Here is a 22242-nt window from a genome sequence, read left to right as displayed (position 1 = left end):
AGGGAGGGAAGAATCCAATAAAACCCTAGAGTTAAGGGCTCCACAGAGACAATTGCCTACCCAAATGCTGCCCAGTCCACGAGCAGCCGAGGAGGGACAGCCTCGTATGCACCCTGGAAGCCTCAAGAGATGGTAACGATCGTGAATCAGGCCCCTGACAGAAAAGAAAAAACAGCACAGTTTGCATAGTATGTCCGCAGTACTATACAAATGTATAATGCGACCCCACAAGGTGTATTTGGTCTTTGCTGCTGATTCTCTCATCTGATGTTGGGGGGGGTGGGTGAAAATGGAAGGCAGAATTAAGATACCAAACCTATCAGGAGTTACCGGCGGGAATCCATAATGAGAATGAACAGACAGACAGTCCGGATTATTCAAACCTTGGAGAAGGCTCTCCAACAACGTGTAATATCACTAAAGTACTTGAATGCAAACCTAAGCCTGGGAAATCAGGACCAGACTATTGGGAGCGATTTATGGCCTGCTACGGCACTTTCGCAGGAGACCAAGCCTCTAATAATGCTCCCCCAGTTTAACGCCCTACTGCTCAAGTGTTTACCAACTAAGTTAGCCAACAGGATTAAAAGTAATAATATGGATTGGCCTGACATTGACCGAAATCGAATGCGATGAGCTTTGACATATTACTGGGACCCAGCTTTCGAATCCCGATCAACCCCGAAGGGAACTAACATTAAAGGTGAATATGTTCATCAGGAAGAAGGATGCTTCCTACCGTGAGTACCGCCCGTCAGGAAGAGCCCAATATAGTATTGCAAGATGCTGCAATTCTAATTCCGTTTATGATGGTATAGGGAAAGGGATAGCCAAAACCAAAACATTCTAATCTGCTTTTACGTAACTGCTAAAATGAAGTACCTACAGCATAGCAGTAAAAATCTCAACCAGGGCATTACACAGTCATCATACGAAACCAGGAATTCAGCAAGGATAGACTAGAAATTAAGCTGGATCTTACTTATGCACAGTGAATCTCTAGATTCCAACTTAATTTTTGGTATGACCTCGCTGAATGCCTCAAAGATGGCTTTTGGTGAATATACCTATCACATAATAATAAAGTATTGAAGGGAATATTTCAACCTATAATGTTCTTAATATACCTTGTATGAAAGACCAAGTTGACTTCAATTTTAACACACACAAAATCCTGAAGGAGCTCAGCAGGCCAGGCTGCACCTATGGAAAAAAGTAAGCAGTCAACGTTTCAGGCTGAGACCCTTTATCAGGACAGGACTCTTGCTTGTGACTTCACTTGTAGCCCAATGATCTATGATAGGTCTGGTAACTTTTAGTACATGATGGGTTCTGCTCCAATTATCTCTAGGGCTGTAGGTTCTTATTACCTGTCAACATCACCAAACAGTCATTTCCTTAAAACTATGTTGCCTCCTGAGTTGGGTTACCTGACTTCCACTCATCCTACTCCTTCTAAACCTCATAAACCACAATCAGAAACACGAGGAAATCTGCAGATGCTGGAATTTCAAGCAACACACAGAAAAGTTGCTGGTGAACGCAGCAGGCCAGGCAGCATCTATAGGAAGAGATACAGTCGATGTTTCAGGAAGGGTCTCAGCCCGATACATCGACTGTACCTCTTCCTTTCTTTTCAAATCTTTTTATTGTTATATTATACAAAAGAAATAACATGAGTACATTGAAGTAACAACACTAACAATGTCTCAAAAAAGACATTATCTTAAAGATTGAAAAAAATTTGAGATAACAAAAAAAACTTACTAGGCAGAAAAAGTGAGAGAAAAACCCCATTAGGTGTACAACCCCGGAGCCATGCATCATACAGAAAGCTTCTAAAAATATACATCAAACCGCCAGCAAGAAAAGAAAATATACCAAAAAATTTACAATTAGATTGTGGAAAAACTCTGTCAATTAGCTTAAATGATAATAATGAGCAAATGAGCCCCATCTTTTCTCAAAATCAAATAAAGATTCAAAGGTTCGACTTCTAATTTTCTCCAAACTAAGACATAGCATCACTTGAGAGAACCATTGTGACAAAGTGGGAGCTGATGTATCCTTCCACTTCATCAAAATGGCCCTCCTAGCTATCAATGTAACAAATTCAATAACATGTTGGTCAGACACAGAAATACCATGAATATTTTGAGGAATTATTCCAAAAAGCACAGTTAATTCATTAGGTTGTAGATTAATTTTAAGTGCTTTAGAAGTTGTTGAAAAAACTGACTTCCAAAACTGTTCTAATATAGAACAGGACCAAAACATATGTGTCAGTGTAGCTATCTCAGTTTTACATCTATCACACTTTCTGCAACACCTTCAAGTTGGACATTTTTTACAAAAACATTTAAGTATTTTTCCTTACATATTGGAGGCTGACCTGTTAGATACTATTATGTGTATGAATCCTTCGATCAAGGGTTCTATTGGAAGAATTTATAATTTATTATTACAATGGGATAAGCATCCTTTATCTAAGATTAAACAGGTTTGGGAAAAGGAACTCAATTTGACTTTTATGACGGAGGATTGGATGCGGATTTTGAAGTCGGTTAACTCTTCTTCAATTTGTGCTAGCCATTCATTGATTCAATTTTAAATTGCACATCGTTATCATTTGACAAAGGTGAGACTTTCTAGACTGTACCTCTTCCTATAGATGCTGCCTGGCCTGCTGCGTTCACCAGCAACTTTTATGTGTGATACCACAATCAGATATGCTTTCCACATCCTCTATCCTATAAAAAGATAATTCCAACCTAGCCCATGTTTCCTCATACTAATTTCTCCAACCCTGGCAACAGCGATGTAAAGCAGAAGTAACCAATTATAGAGAATGTTGGAAATAGTCAACAGTTCAGGCTACAATTGTGGAAAATACTTTGATATTTCAAGGAAATGATTCTGCTTCTCTCTCCAAAGATACTTCCTTACCTGCAAATTTCTAATATTTTCTGCAATTTTTTCCCCAATTTCTGGCATTTGAACTCTTTTTTCCCTTTTGAATCCTTATAAATGTCCTCTATATCCTGAATTGAACTAGTAAACAGCGGCATGCAAAAGTATGGGCACCCCTGGTCAAAATTTCTGTTACTGTGAATAGCTAAGTGAGTAAAAGATGAACTGATTTCCAAAAGGCATAAAGTTAAAGATGACACATTTCTTTAACATCTTAAGCAAGAAAACTTTTTTTATTTCCATCTTTTACAGTTTCAAAATAATAGAAAAAGGGCCCAAAGCAAAAGTTTGGGCACCCTGCATGGCCGTACTTAGTAACACCCCCTTTGGCAAGTATCACAGCTTGTAAATGCTCTTTGTAGCCAGCTAAGAGTCTTTCAATTCTTGTTTGGGGGATTTTCACCCATTCTTCCTTGCAAAAGGCTTTCTAGTTCTGTGAGATTCTTGGGCTGTCTTGCATGCACTGCTCTCTTGAGGTCTAGCCACAGATTCTCGATGATGTTTAGGTTGGGGTCTGTGAGGGCCATGGCAAAACCTTCAGCTTGCGCCTCTTGAGGTAGTCCATTGTGGATTTTGAGGTGTGTTTAGGTTCATTATCCGGTTGTAGAAGCCATCCTCTTTTCATCTTTGGCTTTTTTACAGACGGTGTGATGTCTGCTTTCAGAATTTGCTGGTATTTAATTGAATTCATTCTTCCCTCTAGCAGTGAAACGTTCCCTTTGCCACTGGCTGCAACACCCCAAAGCTTGATCGATCCACTCTCGTGCTTAACAGTTGGAGAGGGGTTCTTTTCATGAAATTCTCTACCTTTTTTTGTCCAAACATACCTTTGCTCATTGCGGCCAAAAAGTTCTATTTCAACTTCATCGGTCCACAGGACTTCCTTCCAAAATGCATCAGGCTTGTTTAGATGTTCCTTTGAACCTTTTGAATAAACCTCCTGGCTTTTCGTAAGGCCAGTGATGTTGTGGGGATGGAACTGGACTCTCTAACGGTGGTGTCTGAAAAGAGGATGCTGTCCAAGTTGCATGCCATCTTGGACAATGTCTCCCATCCACTAAATAATGTACTGGTTGGGCACAGGAGTACATTCAGCCAGAGACTCATTCCACTGAGATGCAACACAGAGCGTCATAGGAAGTCATTCCTGCCTGTGGCCATCAAACTTCACAACTCCTCCCTTGGAGAGTCAGACACCCTGAGCCATTAGGCTGGTCCTGGACTTATTTCCTGGCATAATTTACATATTATTATTTAATTTTTTATGGTTTTATATTGCTATATTTATACTCTATTCTTGGTTGGTGCAACTGTAACGAAACCCAATTTTCCTCGGGATCAATGAAGTATGACTATGACTACAGAGAAGGTGTTATGGCCAGCTCATCTCTCATGCCTTAGAAATTTCCTTTACTCCACCATAATAATGATACATCTGACTTTAGCTTCTCCTTCTCAAACCTCAGGGTGAATTCTATCGTAGTATGACCACTTCTCCCTAAGGATTCCTTTCTGTTAGTCTCTCTAATCAATTCTGATTCATTGCATAACACAAAATTCAGAATAGCAGATCTCCTATTGGGCTCAACCATGAGCTGCTCTAAAAAGCAACCTCATAGATGTTCTACAGATTTCTCTTGGGATCTAGCACCTACCTGATTTTCCCAATCTACCTGCATATATATTAAAATCCCCAGTGACTATTGTAACCTTGCCCTTTTCACATGCATTTTCTATCTCCCTTTGTAATTTGTAGATCACATCTTTACTATTGTTTGGGGGTCTATATATAACTCCCATCAGGGTCTTTTTACCCTTGCAGTTCCTTAGCTCTACCCACAATGAATTCTCCACCTTCCAACCCCATGTCATCTCTTTCTAATGTTTTATTAACAGAGCCATGCGTTCCCCTTTGACTATTTGCTTATCCTTTCGATACAATGTGTAACCTTGGACATTAATGTCCCAGCTATAATCTTCTTCAGCCATGATTCAGTGATGCCTACAACATCATACATACCCATCTGTACCTATGTTTCAAGTTCATCTACCTTATTCCGTACACTGCATGCAGTCAAATGTAATGCCTTCAGTCTTGTATTCACCCTTTTCAATTTTGTCTGCCTTTTCCATTGCAACTCATCCTGTTGACTGCAATTTTTCCCTTTCACCAGCCTCTCCTTGCTAGCAGTCTCACACACATCCTCTCTTTGTAAATAAACTACCACATTCTCTGCCCAACCAGTCCGGTCCCCATGCCCCTAAAAAATTAGTTTAAACCCTCCCGAACAGCTCCAGCAAAGCTGCCCACATTGACATTGGTCCCCTTCTGGTTCAGGTGTAACCCGTCCCTTTTGTACAGGCCCTACTTTCCCCAGAAGAGATTCCAATGATCCATAAATCTGAAACCCTTCCCCATGCACCAGATCCTCAGCCACACTTTCATCTGTCAAATTACCCTGTTCTTGCCTCACTATTGTGTGGCACAGTCGGCAATCCAGATATTACTACCCTGGTGGTCCTGTATTTCTGTGTCCTCTGGCAGACCTACCCTAGCTCCCTAAAATCTCTCTTCAAGACCTCTTCATCTTTCCCATGTGCAGTATTTATAAAATGAAAAATCTTCGGGCTTTCTTTGATTTTACTTGCTGGTAATATATTCATGGACAGTTTGCAGTTCCTACATGTAGGGTTGCAGTATTGCAGAACATTAATACTGAGCTTAAGCATTCACTGCCTCACTCAATCCAGAGTACTTCTCCACCTTCAGCGCTTTGTAGAATTGGAAGCTCCAGCTTTCTTTGTACTGAGAATGTATCTGCTCTGAACTCTGCCGTGTACTTGGATATGTCCCACACTATCACCAATTAACTTTATAGAGATTTTTCCAGTCAACTTTTGCTGCAGCTCTATCTAGTATTTTTGCTCTAATTGAAAATTTGTATTTTCGACCTATGTTTGTGCTTTCCCTCAACTTCGTTAAATCTAAATGAGTCTGTATGCTTGCTGCCAACAAAACATTCTCACACTGATATTTATTCCCCACACCAAAATTAGCTTTCTGTATTCTGATTTAAGATTTTCTGGAACATTGAACAGCACAAGAACAGGCCTTTTGGCCCACAACATTATGTTGAATAACTAAGCTAATGATGTCTAATCAAACTAATTTTTTCAGTCTGCCCACATCCATATCCTTCTATTTTCTACATTTCCATGTACTTATCTGAAAGTCCCTTTAACACCTCAGTCATATTTGCGTCTGGCACCACCCCTACCAGTGCATTCCCAGCACCCACCACTCTATTGTAAAAAATCTTTCCCCACACACCTCCTTTGAAATGTCTCCCTCTCATCTTAAATGCATGCCCTTTACTGTTAGGCATTTTGGCCCTGGGACAAAAAAGTACCGATGATCTACCTATATTTTTCATTTTAATAGCTTCTACTAAATTTCCCCTTAGCTTCCACCACCCCAAGGAAAATAACTCCATTTCTTCCACGATCTCCTTACAGCACATGTCTTCTAATCCAAGAGCAACCAGGGAAGTCTTTTCGGAACCCTCTCTACAGTATCCACATCCTTCCTATAATGGGGCAACCAGAAATTATTGCAACATTTCAGATGTGGCCGAAGCAGAGCTTTATAAAGCTCTAACTTGATTTTGTGACACTCGAAGACAATGCATTGACTAATGAAGGCAAGCATGGTTACATCTTCTTTATAACAGCTGGAGTCACTCACCTTGTAAAGACACTGCCCAGAAGGCAAAGGCAAGCCACTCCTGTAGAAAAATTTGCCAAGAGCAATCATGGTCATGGATAGACCACGATTTCTACATCATACAAGATGGTCCATGATGATGATGATGATGATGAACTGTTGCCCGAGAGTTTTACCACTCTTGAAAACTTATGAATGTATTTTCTCTTCTCTTTCCCTTTGAGACGAGGCTTAACATAGACTCAGTGGCCACTTTATTAGGTACCTCCTGTACCTAATAAAATGGCCACTCAGTACATGTTCATGGTCTTCTGCAGCTGTAGCCCATCCACTTCAGGGTTTGGTGTACTGTGCATTCAGAAATGCTCTTCTACACACTACTGTGATAATGCATGGTTATATGAGTTACTGTTGCCTTCATGCCAACTTGAACCAGTCTTGCCATTTTCCTCCAACCTCTCACTAACAAGGCGTTTCTGCCCACAGAACTGCCATTGTTAGTTACTGTCACCTTCCTGTCACTGGATCCATTCACTGGATTTTTTTTTTTGTTTTTCATACCACTCTCTATAAGCTCCAGAGACGGTTATGCATAAAAATCCTGGAGATCAGCAATTTTGGTGATACTCAAACCAGTCTGTCTGGCCCCAATAACCATTCCAGTGTCAAAGACACATAGATTACATTTCTTCACCATTCTGATGTTGGTCTGAGCAATCACTCAACCTCTTGACTATGTTCGTATGCCTTCGTGCTTTGAATTGCTGCCACATTATGGGCAAAAATGCCCTGTTGATGAAAGAGGTCAGAGGAGAAAGGCTAGACTGGTTCAAACTGACAGGAAGGTGACAGTAACTTAACTAACTATGCATTACAACTATGGTTGCAGAACAGCTTCTCCAAATAGCTGACACATCAAATCTTGAAGCAGATGGGCTACAGCAGTAGAAGACCACAAATGTGCACTGAATGGCCACTTTATTAGGTACAGAAAGTGCCTAAAATAGTGGCCACTGAGTGTTATTCACTCGTCATTGATGTTAGTTGTAATCCAAAGATTGCCACTACTGAAGTGCTGGTTTGTAATAACTTCCCTCTTTCCCAGCAATCTACCAGTTGATTACATCCTTGTTTCAGCCTGTGCTATTGGAAGAGGCTCATGTAATTTAATCTTTCCTCTTTGAAATTCTTTGCAGCAACAGTCATGTAAAATACATAGAATAAGATCATGCCTTTGCCTGCAGAAACAACTTGACTATTAAGCAAAACATACAAAATGCTGAAGGAACTCAACAAGTGGTGCAGCATCTATGGAGCGGAATAAACAGTTGACTCTTCATCAAGACTGATGGAAGAAGGCAGAACCCTGAATAAAAAAGGTAGAGGAGGGGAATGATCACAAACTGGCAGGTGGTAGGAGAGGAGAAAGTTGGGTGGGTGGGAAAAGAGTTTCAGTTAGGAGCTGGGAGGTGATAATGGAAGAGGTAAAAGGCTGAAGGAGGCGGCAATGGACCATGGAAGAATGGGAAAGAGGAGGAGCACCAGAGGAGGGAGATGGGAAGATGATAAGAGAAGGCATGAGAGAGGGAGCATTAAAACAGAGGAGATGTAGCACTTATTGGAAGTTAGATTAATTGATGTTCATGCCATCAGACTGGAGGCTACCCAGATGGGATATGAAGTCTTGCTCCTTCAACCTGAGCTTGGTTTTATTGTAGCAGTAGAGGGCAGACATAAGAATGGGGTCAAATTGAAATGGGTGATCACTGGGAGACCTTGCCTTTTGCAGCAGACAAAGCCAAGGTGAACAATGAAGCCATTACTACTGATTTCACTGATAATATGGCTTTGCTGAACATCTTCCTCCTCTGTACATTCACAAATGTACTTAGGAAAAGGAACACACATCAAAGTTGCTGGTGAACGCAGCAGGCCAGGCAGCATCTGTAGGAAGAGGTGCAGTCGACGTTTCAGGCCGAGACCCTTCGTCAGGACTAACTGAAGGAAGAGTGAGTAAGGGATTTGAAAGTTGGAGGGGGAGGGAGAGATCCAAAATGATAGGAGAAGACAGGAGGGGGAGGGATAGAGCCAAGAGCTGGACAGGTGATAGGCAAAAGGGGATACGAGAGGATCATGGGACAGGAGGTCCGGGAAGAAAGACAGGGGAGGGGGACCCAGAGGATGGGCAAGAGGTATATTCAGAGGGACAGAGGGAGAAAAAGTATAGTGAGAGAAAGAATGTGTGCATAAAAATAAGTAACAGATGGGGTAAGAGGGGGAGGTGGCCCATCTGTTACTTATTTTTATGCACACATTCTTTCTCTCACTCTCCTTTTTCTCCCTCTGTCCCTCTGAATATACCTCTTGCCCATCCTCCGGGTCCACCGCCCCCCCTTGTCTTTCTTCCCGGACCTCCTGTCCCATGATCCTCTCGTATCCCCTTTTGCCTATCACCTGTCCAGCTCTTGGCTCTATCCCTCCCCCTCCTGTCTTCTCCTATCATTTTGGATCTCCTCCTCCCCCTCCAACTTTCAAATCCCTTACTCACTCTTCCTTCAGTTAGTCCTGATGAAGGGTCTCGGCCTGAAACGTCGACTGCACCTCTTCCTACAGATGCTGCCTGGCCTGTTGCGTTCACCAGCAATTTTGATGTGTGTTGCTTGAATTTCCAGCATCTGCAGAATTCCTGTTGTTTAGGAAAAGGAAATCTGCTTTCCTTACACAGTTGGGTCTTTATTTGACTCCAAACCCACCAAGATGGTTGACACTTAAGGTTTCAGATCTTGACCGCAATAGAACCCGCAGCAATGTATATCCAAAGGTTAACTGCAATTTCATTTTGGGACAATCCGGAATTGACAATTAATTGATAGCAATGCTAGCATTATCCATACCCTGTGAAAGAAAAAAAAATAAAACAAGATAATAATAAGAAGAGAAACCAAGGGGTTGGGATCAAAACCCAAAACCCTGGCCTCAAAGATCATCAGTGTAGAAGAGGTGGAGCTATGCTTGGTGAGATGATACATGTCCATCTACTTTTAATATTGCAGTGGATGAATATCAGAAAAGAGTAACTGTCCTCAGCTCAAATGTAGCACATCTGTGTCAGATAGCAAAGCTCACAGTGAAAACCTTTAAAGTGGCTGAAGTTATAGCTAACAAATATTACACTCTGGCTAGCCGGAGGCCATTTATCATAGCCACAGGATAATACAGCAGTATTTCTTAATGAGGCAGCATTCAGTCATTATGAATGATTTTCTGTTTGCATAATGTCAGGAATGGGGAAGTCTGCTGATGATCACACATAGTCCCACTCTGGACTTAAAATATAATCCAACATCTCATGTTTCATCTACAGCAGCAAGTGCTTTCTGGCATAATATTTTCACATAATGATTAACTGAAGCAGATAACCCAGCCATTTTCCTTTGACCTTAAGTCAAAGGAATACGCTTGCTTAATGCACTGTCGTCGACATTTCATAGAGTCATAGATAAGGACAGAACAGAAACAGGCCCCTCGGCCTTTTTGCAGAAAATATTTAAACTGCCTACTCCCATCCACCTGCGCTACTGGGACCATAGCCCCCCATACCTCTACCATCCGCGTACCTATCTAAACCTCTCTTAAATGTTGAAATCGAACTTGTATGCACCATTTGTGCTGGCAGCTCATTGTACACTCTCATGACCATCTGAGTGAAGATGCTTCCCCTCATATTCCCCTTAAACTTTCCACCTTTCAGCCTTAACCTATAACCTCAGGTTGTAGTCTCAACCAGCCACAGTGGAGAACATCTGCTTGAATTTACACTATCTATACCATTCATCATTTTGTATACTTCCATTAAGTCTCCTTTCAATCTTCTACATTCTAAGGATTACAGTCCTAACCTACTCACTCTTTTATAGGTTGAAGACAAATGATTGGATGTTATGTTGAAGTGTATAAGACATTGGCGAGGCCTAATTTGGAGTATTGTGTGCAGTTTTGGTTCCCTTTCAAAAGGAAAGGTGTAAACAAGGTTGAAAGAATACAGACAAAATTTACAAGAACGTTGACAGACAGACTTTTGACAACAGATCTATCAACATTCTTGTCTTCCTCGCTGGCCACTACACCCCCAACCTTGGGGGTCATCTGCAAATTTATTGATCCACTTAACAACATTATTATCCAGATCATTGATAAAGATGACAAGCAACAAAGGACACAGCACCAGTCCCTGCACCACACCACTAGTCACAGGCCTCCAGTAAGTGAGACAACCCTCTACTACCACTGATTGACTTCTCCCTCAAAGCTAATGTCTAATCTAATTTACTACTCCATCCTGAATGGCGAGCAACTGTAACCTCTTGACCAACCTCCCACTGAATCAATGATCAATAGTTACTTTGAATGTAAAACTATATTTTAAAATCAAATGATGTAATGAATTTCATGGTTTCTCATTATCACAAAGAGGCCTACACTCAATTAAGCAAATTTGATTTGCACTCACGACTGCTGAATCATGAGACTCTTGAACGAAATGGATAACTTCATTCACCTTCACTTGCCCCACATTGAAATGTTCCCACAACCTATGGACTGATTTTCAAAGACACTTCTCTCATGTTCTTGATATTTATTGCTGACTTATTTATTTATTAATTACTTATTTTTGTATTTGCACAGTGTGTTGTTTTCTGCACAGTGGTAGAAAGCCCAAGTTGGTGTGTGCATTCATTGATTCTGTTACAGTTATTATTCTATGCATTTATTGAGTATATCTGCATGACAATGAATCTCAGGGTTGGATATAATGATATAGCTGTATGTGTACTTCGATAATAGATTTTACTTTGAACTTTTAACGTTGAACTTTAACTCAAAAACATAGTAACTCTTACAAATAGCAAACAAGAATGACAATAAAAACTACTTTGGGGCAAAACTAAATAAAGGAGATAACTCACCTGTCTGACAATTGGCCAGAAACAAGGGAACCAACCAGCACGCCTGCAAAGAACATTGACACAGAAAACGGAGCTTTCCAATGATCTTTACATACCAAGTCCCACTAAAAAGAAACAAGAAGAAAATGAGGGGTCCAAATATGTGCTACATTATATTGGATCTAAATCCATGCACTATAGACTTTCAAAACAGGTGCAAAGCTCAGTCAACTTCTCCGATGAGTCTCAAAAGCAACAAACAAATGTCCAAACCATTAGTCTAGAGCTTCAAATCTCTTTTAATAATCTAAAGCATATACAGTTATGTGAACTATATATTTTCTTCCAGAATGAGAAAGCACTCCCATTCCACAACTATCTTTGCCTGTAACGTGGCCTCGGAGGTTATAAAGTTACAGTGTTTGGAACTTCGTCAGTGTTATACTGTGAGCAATGTCCCATGACAAGTTAAAACTGCCATGTCATGATATGTTTTGCATGAATTGATAAACTTGTGAATCCAGCTGTTTTCTTTGACAGATATGAAACATTCTATGACACCTTTGAAGAATATGGAATAGCTGTAAAATTACATTGCTTTTCTTTTGACAGTGTTATGAATAATTCTAGTTCAATAATATGCATAACCAGAAATAATTAAATGTGTTTATCTCATTGTTCATATTGCATTGGGATTTAAGTATCCAAGATTCTAGGATTATGAGAGGTTGTTTCCGCTGGCTGGGGAGGTCTAGAACTTGAGAGATAGTCTAAATATAAGGCAAATGTCAATGAGGATAGATATACAGAAACAATTTCTTCCAGGATGGTGATTCTTTGGAAATCACTTCCTTACCATGTTGAGAATGTTTAGTTGCATATATTCAAGGCTGGTAAATTGGCAATTTGGTTTATAATTATCACATGTACCAAAGTATAATAAAAAATGTATCTTGCGTAATACTGTTCATACAGATCAATTAATTACAACAGTGTATTGAGGTAGTACAAGGTAAAACAATAACAGTGCAGAATGAAGTGTTGCAGTTACAGAGAAAGTATAGTGCAGGTAGACAATAAGGTGAAAGGTCAAAACGAGGTGGATTGTGAGGTCAAGAGCCCATCTCATCATACTTAGAAACGATTCAATATTCTTAATAGCGCTTCCTGAAATGCTGCATTACTGTGTGGTACGGAAACTGCATTGCGGCAGACGTACCAGCTCTACAATGTACGCCAGCCTACCTGCCATCAAGGGCACATATACAGAAAGATGCCAGAAAAAGGCCAACATTACCCTGCTTGTTTGTCCCACTTCAGTCAGGGAAGAGGTTATACAGCATGCACACCACAACCACTAGACTCAAAAATATTTACATCCCCAAGCCCTCAGGCTGACCAACAACTCCATACAGTAACCCACCAGCAATATATCGACATCAGCCATTCGTCTCCATAACCCTTCAACACACTTTGCCCCCAGCCCCCATGTACTGCCACTTTATGCTTACACTCCACACCTCATACCTACACTGATACAGTCATGTCCTGCTGCAATCTAGAAGAGCTCCTCTTGCCAAGAGTCACTTTGTCACTTCATCATTTCCTGTCAGTGTCACCTTACGTACATGCAATCAGTCAATGTACTGTACTGTACTGTATATAAGCTAATCTTATTTATATACAGCCACTCTCCACACTTATTTGTACATTGTGTTTAATAGGTTTGTTCTTATATATATAATCTTGAACCTTGAATGTTGATTATTTAACAGCAGGATAGAAGCTGTGTTGAGAGCACCCTGGCAAGAGGGGGTACTCAATTTTGGAGTGGCATTATCTCTTGCCATCCCTGATAGCTTTACAGCGGCTAATACAAGTCAGGGCTGCCTGATTTGAATACTGCAGTGCTAGTCTTCAGTTGGAGTGAATTTCCCAGTTCATCCATGGTTTCTGATTTGGAAACACATGGATTTTCCTCCTTGGTACGTAGCCCTCAACACACTTGCTGATAAAACTCCATGGCAATGGTGATATACACATCTAAAGCAACACACACCAACTGCTGTAGGAACTCAGCAGGTCAGGTAGCATCTATGCAAAAGAGTAAACAGTCGATGGTTTGGGCGGAGACCCTTCATCAGTCATGATGAAAGGTTTTGACCTGAAATATCGGTTGTTTACATCCATAGATGTAGCCTGGCCTGCTGCATTCCTCCTGTATTTTGTGTGTGTTGCTTTGGACTTCCAGCATCTGCAGAATTTCCCATGTTTGTGGTATACATACCTAGGCTGCTTGTTGACTCTTTAAATATGGACCAGCCTACTGACTCAGAAGAGTTGTGTGGAAGATCGTCTGTTTCTTTAGACCAGCACTGAATGACTTTCTGTACTGGATCCTGTTTCAGCTTCAGTTTGTATGCAGAGAGAAAGAGCACAGCCTGGAGGTCTGCTTTTCCAAAGTGTAGGTGTGGGTTGTCTGGGTAGGCACTTTAGTCAAAGGTGTCTGGTCCCCAGGTGAGACAGGAGACATACTGGTAGTATTTTGGAACACATCCTTGGTTGGACTGGTTGAAGGTGCTAGCTGCGCTGAAAAGGAAGAGACCCTCAGGGCATCCTGTATCAAGGCTGTTGTGAAGAGGTATAAGCCATGTTTCTGTAAAACTGAGCACAAAGCAGTTCCTCAGTTCTTTTTGAGAGGTCAGTTTTGCCCTTAATTCATCAACTTTGTTCTTAGCAGCCTGGCATTAACTAGTAGTACAGTGCAGATAGGGAATTTGAACCTATGCTGTTTCAGTCTCAGTTGCAGTACAGACCTCTTACCATGCTTCTGTGGTAAGTGGCTGTGTCTGACCAGTCCTGGGGTCCTGGGATCCTGGAATGGAGTGACCTGGGCTGGAAGGAGAGTGATTGCTTTCAGATGGACCTGGAAGGCTGGAGCACATTCATTTGGACTAGAAAGTAAATGATTTATTCTGGGCTGCACATAGAAAATGCTGGAGGAACTCAGCAGATCAGACAGTGTCTATAAAGGTAAATTAACAGTTGATGTTTCAGGCTGAGATCCTTCATCAGGACTGGAAAGCAAGGAGGAAGGAGTCAGAATAAAAAGGTGGAGGGATGACGAGGATCACAAGCTGGCAGGTGATAGTTGATTCCAAGTGAGGAGGTGGGTAGGTGGGGGTGATGGAGTGAAATGTAACAATATGAGAAGCTAGGAGGTGATAGTTTGAAGAAGTAAAGTTAGGAAGAGAAATGAATCTGATGGGAGAAGACAGTAGACAATGGAATAAAGGGAAGGAGGTGGAGAACCTCCTGTCTTTCTCCTTCCTTTCTAGACCTCATGAAAGGTCTTGACCCAAAACATTGATGATCCGTTTGCCTCTATATGATGCTTCCTGACCTGTTGAGTTCCTCTACCATTTGTATGCATTGCCAGAGATTTTCAGCATCTGCAGAATCTATTCCATCTTCTTCTGGGCTGCCCTAGAAAACCTGGAGTAGATTCAGCAAGCCCATATGTTAACGGAGACATACAGTGAGGCTGCAGATGCTGGAAACCTGAACCAACATACACAAAATACTGGAGAACTTAGCAGGTGAGGCATCATCTATGGAGGGAAATGATGTCCTGATGTAGGGTCTCAGCCCAAACATCATCTATTCCCTCCATAGATGCTGCCTGGTCTGCTGGCTTCCTCTATCATTATGTGTAGTCAAGTTGTTGTAAGATAATGTAACAACTCATATTTTTGTTGATGGAATCAAGGACAATCTGGATCAAGTGAGTTCAAACTGACAAAGGATCAACAATGATCTTATTGTTTAGTGGACCCTCACAACTACCCCTATTCTGATGTTCTTATGGCAAATTCTCATTTCTTATAGCAAATTTGAGTCAACGCATAATTTCTTTCCAAGGGCCAATGACTATTGAACAACATCAAGGATATCTACTCCTGCCCCACTTGCTTTCTTTTTTGAAAACATCTTCTGAATCCTGCTGCCGAGATCTCTTCCATTATTCCAACATACAGTGAAACATTACGTAGCATATCATCTGGGGTAATGTTTCAGTCCCTAATACTTTAATGCATGGTTATTCCTTACAACTTCAGCCTTAAGTGCATCAACCAGTTTTGCAGATGTTACCGTGAAAAGAGACCCTGGACTACAAACACATTACAACTTCTGTAATACAAAATAGAATGAATTTCTCATGAGAAAAGGCTCTTTTATTTAAATAGGAAATTATATTAAAGGAGCAAAGAGACAAATCTGCTTGATTTAATCTTTGTCCTTTTGATTTATCCTTTACTTAGCACCTACCTGTACTTCCCCTGATATGAAATATCAGGTGTTTCAGAGCAAGATACCTCTTTTGAGGTAGTCCCGTTTGTCTGTATTTGGCCCATATTTCTCTAAACTTTTTCCATCCATGTACCAATTGTTAAAACATTGTAATTATACCCTGCTTCCTCCAAAAGCTCATTCCATTGACCCGTGACCCTCTGAAAAAAATTGCCTCTCAGATCCCTTTTAAATCTTTCTTCCTCTCACCTTAGATCTATACCCTCTAGTTTTAGGGTCCGCTATTCTACGAACAAAATTGAGATCATTTACCTTATCTATACCTAGCAACTTTTCTCTGTACTCTTTCAGTCATATTCTTAACTTTCCTGTAGAAAGACGATCAGAACAGCACACAACACTTCAAGTTAGGACTTGCCCATGTCTTATACAACTTCAGTATAGCATCCCGACTCCCGACTCTTGCACTCAGTATTTCGATTTATAAAGGCAAATATACCAAAAGTTCTCTTTACCACCCTCTCTACCTGTGACACCACTTTCAAGGAATTATGGATCTGTATTCCCAATGCCCTACCATTCATTGTCTAAGACCTACTCTGGTTTGTCCTCCCAAAGTGCAACACTTCGTTCTTGTCTGCTTTTGATTCCATCTGCCATTCTTCAGCTCATTTTTCCAGCTGATCCAGATCCCAGTGCAAGCTTCAATAGCCTTTCCTGGTATTCACCACACAAATCTGATAATCCAAGTTGCCAAATTATCATCCAGATCATTGATGTAGATGGCATACAGCAATGGGTACAGCTTTGATCCTTGAGGCACACCACAAGCAACCATCTATGACTGATTTCTAGCTGTTCTCATGAAGTCAATGTCAAAACCATTTTACTGCCTCACTCTGAATGCCAAGAGACTGAACCTTCTTGAACAGCCTGCCATGAACTGGATTTATATCCCTCCACTTCTGTCCAAGTATCTGTTCAAATGCCTTTTAAATGTAGTAAATGCAACTTTCCACACCACCTCCTCCAGAAGATTGTTCTATATAACCACCATTTTCTGCGTAAACAAAATTGCCCCTCAGATTTTCTTTAACTTTCTCCCCTTTTACTAAACCCACCTTCTTTTTTTTGTCTTCTCATTCTTAACCGCTACCATTCAGTCATTGGCCAGTTACTTTGTTTACACCCTGCTCCATGGTAACCCCAGCTTTGCCCTATCAGAGACATCCCCTCTCTTCTAGCTTTACAAGCTACTCTTGTCTCCTTTGAAATCATGACAGAGGAGCTTCTTTAATATGCTGGATATTTCCAGCACCATTCTTTATATTTTGGGATTTCCAGCATATTGCATAAAAGAATTTAGGAAACAAGTGATTAAGCTGCCTGTCCTTCTGGCATGAGATCAGACAAGCATTGGACTGGAAGTCCCTACAAAAGCCTATGAGAGCAGCTGACAGGATCATAGGGGTCTCCCAATCAGCCATCAGGGATATTTATCAGGAATGCTGCATAAACAAGGCCCTTAGTATTATCAGGGTTCCCACCAGGCTTCTGAACTTTCTACTGCAGTGCATTCGAAGTTTTATGCATTAATCTGTTCTGTACCTCACAATATTTAATTTATGCACTTTACTTTGTTTATCAGTTCTGTCCAGGGTGCAGAATCTCCCCTAAACATCACCATTGATGGTTGCTGTCTTTATGTAATTGACTTCTTCACCTATCTTTGGTTGACCATCACCAGCTCCCTGTCCCTCGAAGCAGAGGTAAACAGCAAGATTGCCAAAGCTGCAGCTGTCATGGCCATTCTGAGCAAGAGAGTGTGGAACAACAGACAGCGCACAAAGAAAACAAAACTGTGTATGTGCCAGGTGTGCGTGCTCAGCACATTCCTCTATGGCAGTGAGGCTTGGATGCTATACTTCAGGTAAGAGGCTAAACTCATTCCACCTACACTGCCTCGGGCACACCTTGCACACCTCCTGGCAAGACAGAATCACCAACACAAAGGTTCTGCAGTGGGCCGACACCGCCAGTATCCAAGCACACCCAGCCACAGACGCCTCAGATGATTGGGCCATATCAAACAGGTGAACCAGGGAGGCATTCCCAAGGACGTGATGCAAGGCAAGCTGAATGAGGGTTAAAGCCCATGAGGGAGACCATGCCTCTGCTACAGGGATGTCTGCAAACACTACATGAAGCTGGCAGGCATTGACCTCAGCACCTCGGAGGAAACCGTTGAAGACCAGATAGAATGGAGGGCTGCAGTCAAAAGTGGTGTACGACGTGCAGAGATATCAAGAACCAACATGCTCATCAACAAGAGAGCCAGAAGAAAAGCCAGAGCTGATCACCCAGAGCACCTTCCTCCTTCACCTGCAGCCTCTGTGAAAGAGCCTGAACTCTGGAGTAGGGTTGCACAGCCACTCTAGAAAGTGCAAATAGTTGCAAGACTACAACCCCAAGAAACATCAGAAAAGATTGTCTCTCAAGACGCACATATGCCAACAACTTTGTTTATTTATGTGTATTTCATCTGTAGATTTTATCCTTACTTTCCTCAGTTATTGTGTATATGTGTATTATGTACGCTTTACACCTTGGTTCAGAGAATCGTCTCATTTGACGGTATATGTGTATACAGTTAAATGACAATAATCTTGACCTCACTTGATTAACGGGGTATACCTTAGCTCAGGGTTTCTCAGCCAGTGTTCTGGGGAAAGCTAGGGTTCCATGAGAGGTCACTTAAGGGTTCTGTGACAGATTGTGATTAAAAAAATCATTGTTTTGTGAACTTCATGCGAAGCGGTCGCAGTGGTGGGCAGTGAATGAGTAGCCCCATTAGCACTCTAATCACAAACAAGAGATAATCTGCAGATGCTGGAAATCCAAGCAACACACACAAATGCTGGAGGAATTCAGCAGGCCAGGCAGCATCTATGGTAAAGGGTATTGTCAATGTTTTGGGCTGAAGCCCTTCAGCAGGACTGGTTTCAGCCCGAAATGTCGACAGTACTCTTTTCCTTGGATGCTCCTTGGCCCACTACGTTCCTCCAGCATTTTGTGTGTGTGTAGCCCCATTAACAATCTCATTAGATGTCTCTCAGCCCAGTATGGCAGTGTGCAGTAGGACTGTGTTTATCTGGTTGTGTCCATTCTCAGTTTTTAATGTGTGATACGGGATGCCATTGATAATTGGTGAGTGCTGTATTGTACAGAGGGGAGGACAGTAGGCTGGTGAGGAGCGTGAAGTGCATTTTCCGAGCATTGAATGGACCCATCGAGCTTGGGCTGTGATGTCAGCCTCTCCCTCCCGGATTACCTCACCCAACTTTTTACATGTGTAAGCAAGCTTTTCTTGTTTAACAAGCATCAAGAGCAAGGATAGAAATTGTCTCCTTTCAGCTGAAGGTGAAATCTGTGTATGCTTATCTCAAGTTCAACCCAGAACTAAGTACTTATGCAGCAAAAACAAGCACAATTTTCACATTATATGTCTGAGCCTGATCATGTCACCCGCTGGTGGCGCAGTGACATCAGCGCCGGACTTCGGAGTGAAGGCTCCCGAGTTCGAATCCATGTCGGGCCACCCCGGGGCACACTTTCCATCCGTGCCGGGTGGAGCGTCGAGCTAGCCCCTCGGCCTCATAAAATCAAGGGTCGAGTCAGGAACGGTTATTATCGTGACCTGATTAATCCGATAGGAGACCAATCCTAACACTACGCACAAGACAGAATGGCTGACTGCCTGAGGCGACATGCTAGAAAGGGCGTCACTTAGTAAGAAAATATTTTTTTAAAACTTCGTATAAAATTGTGTCTTAGGCTATATTTTTATTCATATTGCTTTGGCTTATGGTTTTTAGTAACTTTACATTTCAACATTGTCAATAAATTTTCATATTGTAAATAGCATAAAATTATTTTTCAAACTATTCAAATTAAATCTACTGAGCCTATCTTGAGAAAAAATTAAATCCCATTTTGCTTTAAGCTAGTTATTTAACAGAAATTTATTATGTTTGCCTTATGAGTTTTTCAAATTTATGGAAGGGAAAGAAAGATTAATTTCAAGAAAGGTAAGCTAAGCTTAACTATCTTTTTTTCAAGGTTGGCTAAAGATTCATTCTCTACTCAAAAGAGCATTGACAATTATTTTTGGATTATTATATCTACGACTTACTCATCACGCTAAGGTACTGCGAGCTGTAGCTATAATTTTTTAATGCAGGGACGACCTGACACCTGAAAATTATTTCACGAGTTCCTCCGGGGCTTGAAGGTTAAGAAAGGATGGTTTAGAGGAATGCATGAATAAATTGAAAGACAATGCAACTCATCTGGTTCTACAGTACACTTTAGTAAACAATTCTACTGTCAAAAGTTTGTTCGGGAGCTTAAAACACTTTTCTCTCCTTCCCCTGACAGCTTTTCCATTCATTCCCCACTCTTAAAACCAAGAAACTCTCTTTTATCACTTCCTTTCAAAAATCGGAGGTTATGAAGTTTTCGAAAATGTTAAACTAACAGAAGCGGGCGGTAAATTGAATGGAATTAGACCCCTTGGAAGAAGGGGACATTTTGAATTCTGATCGAGGGAGTTAACGACAGGGTTGAAGTTTAATACTTAAAAATCCCTAACCGAGGTTAAACGTTAAAAATATCCCTGACTCGAGCTCGTATTGACGATAAATTTACAGCTGTAGGCTCATGAATGGATTCAAACGCACTTCGTTCATTCGCTCTTTAAAAACTATTGCACCACAGCTAATTTCAAATGTGGTTGAGCGTGAGCAGTGTACCTCCCCAGTCACAAACCTCGGAGACGATAGTGGAGATGTACTGCTCCTTACTGTACTCCCATCCATCCAGACACGGTTCCTGTTCGATCTCAGACACGTTGAGGAAATCTGGGTCGGGGAATGTCTCCGAAAGGTTCATTATCACGTTCAGCCGGTACCGAGTGCATTTACTATGCTGTAGTTCGGCACCTTGTATCAGAGGAATTGTCCTGTTCCTCCATGTTTCACTGAGGTTGAGATTCCCAGGAATTAAGCAGCGGTGTTCCGGTACATCACCAACGAATACAAAGGAGAGTCCGCAAAAACCGTTGCTAAAGGTGCTAAAACTCAAGATGAAAAATATAAACTTCTGGTACGGTCCCCATTCTCCCAGAAACGCGACAATTTCTTCATAGTCCTGCATGTCAGTTGCAGTGGCAGAAACGACTGTGACTTTCTTCCGGAAACATGCACGATGCAAGTATGAGTAATATCGATTGCCTCAACAATAATTAGGCTGTGAGACGTTTACAGTCACGGACCGCCTTTCAGTCGGCAATCTGTTTGTTTAAACTGAAGTGTTTTCCTGTTTTGGCAGGACAACCACTCGTCACATTATGAGGCTACAAGGCTAGAACTTGCGGGTGTGAATAGGGATGAAGTTTTTGCAGGGAAATGTATTATGGACATGTGGTCGATGTTAAGGGATCTCTTGCAGGATGTTAGGGATAAATTAGTCCCGGTGAGGAAGACAAAGAATGGTAGGGTGAAGGAACCATGGGTGACAAGTGAGGTGGAGAATCTAGTCAGGTGGAAGAAGGCAGCATACATGAAGTTTAGGAAGCAAGGATCAGATGGGTCTATTGAGGAATATAGGGTAGCAAGAAAGGAGCTTAAGAAGGGGCTGAGGAGAGCAAGAAGGCCTTGGCGAATAGGGTAAAGGAAAATCTCAAGGCATTCTTCAATTATGTGAAGAACAAAAGGATGACAGGAGTGAGGATAGGACCAATTAGAGATAAAGGTAGGAAGATGTGCCTGGAGGCGGTGGAGGTGAGCAAGGTCCTCAATGAATATTTCTCTTCGGTATTCAGCAATGAGTGGGAACTTGATGATAGTGAGGACAATATGAGTGAGGTTGATGTTCTGGTGTAATGGTCCGGTCCATGAAGTCCGTATTCCGGTTCACGGTCCGGTTCATTGTTCCTTATGCCAGGGTTTCTCGTTTTCCCCAGTTTCTGTTGTAGGCACATGATTCTTGTTTTGCGGCTGAGACATAAATACTTCTGCAAACCAGGGATTCCTGGCTGGACTGTTCTGTTCCCTGGCTGGACTGTTGTTCCCCTCCCCGTCTTTCCCCACTCACCTGACTCTCTGCCTGGATACCTCGCCTGTATACCCCGCCTGTATCCCTCGCCTGCACCACTGTTTAGTTCAATTGCCAATGCAGAGATGGAACTGTATGTCATTCTTTGGTGTTTGTCTCTTCTTGCCCCTGCCTCTG

General features: G+C 41.7%; 1 protein-coding gene across 1 annotated transcript in view; it reads right to left on the bottom strand.

Annotated features, from left to right (window-relative positions):
- Nucleotides 1-21180, bottom strand: part of LOC140200863 (organic cation/carnitine transporter 2-like) — a 97647-nt gene extending 76467 nt beyond the window's left edge. The window contains exons 1-2 of the mRNA XM_072264496.1: nucleotides 20779-21180; nucleotides 11662-11765 (exon numbers count right to left, since the gene is read on the bottom strand). Of these exons, the coding sequence (XP_072120597.1) occupies nucleotides 11662-11765; nucleotides 20779-21165 (491 nt within the window). The 5' untranslated portion in view covers nucleotides 21166-21180. The remainder of the gene's footprint in view (nucleotides 1-11661; nucleotides 11766-20778) is intronic.
- Between the last annotated feature and the right edge of the window lie 1062 nt (nucleotides 21181-22242).

Source organism: Mobula birostris, chromosome 7 (genome assembly GCF_030028105.1).
Source record: "Mobula birostris isolate sMobBir1 chromosome 7, sMobBir1.hap1, whole genome shotgun sequence".
Classification (NCBI taxonomy): Eukaryota; Metazoa; Chordata; class Chondrichthyes; order Myliobatiformes; family Myliobatidae; genus Mobula; species Mobula birostris.
Note: the sequence above shows the minus strand (reverse complement) of the source record. Positions and strands in the feature narration are given on the sequence as shown.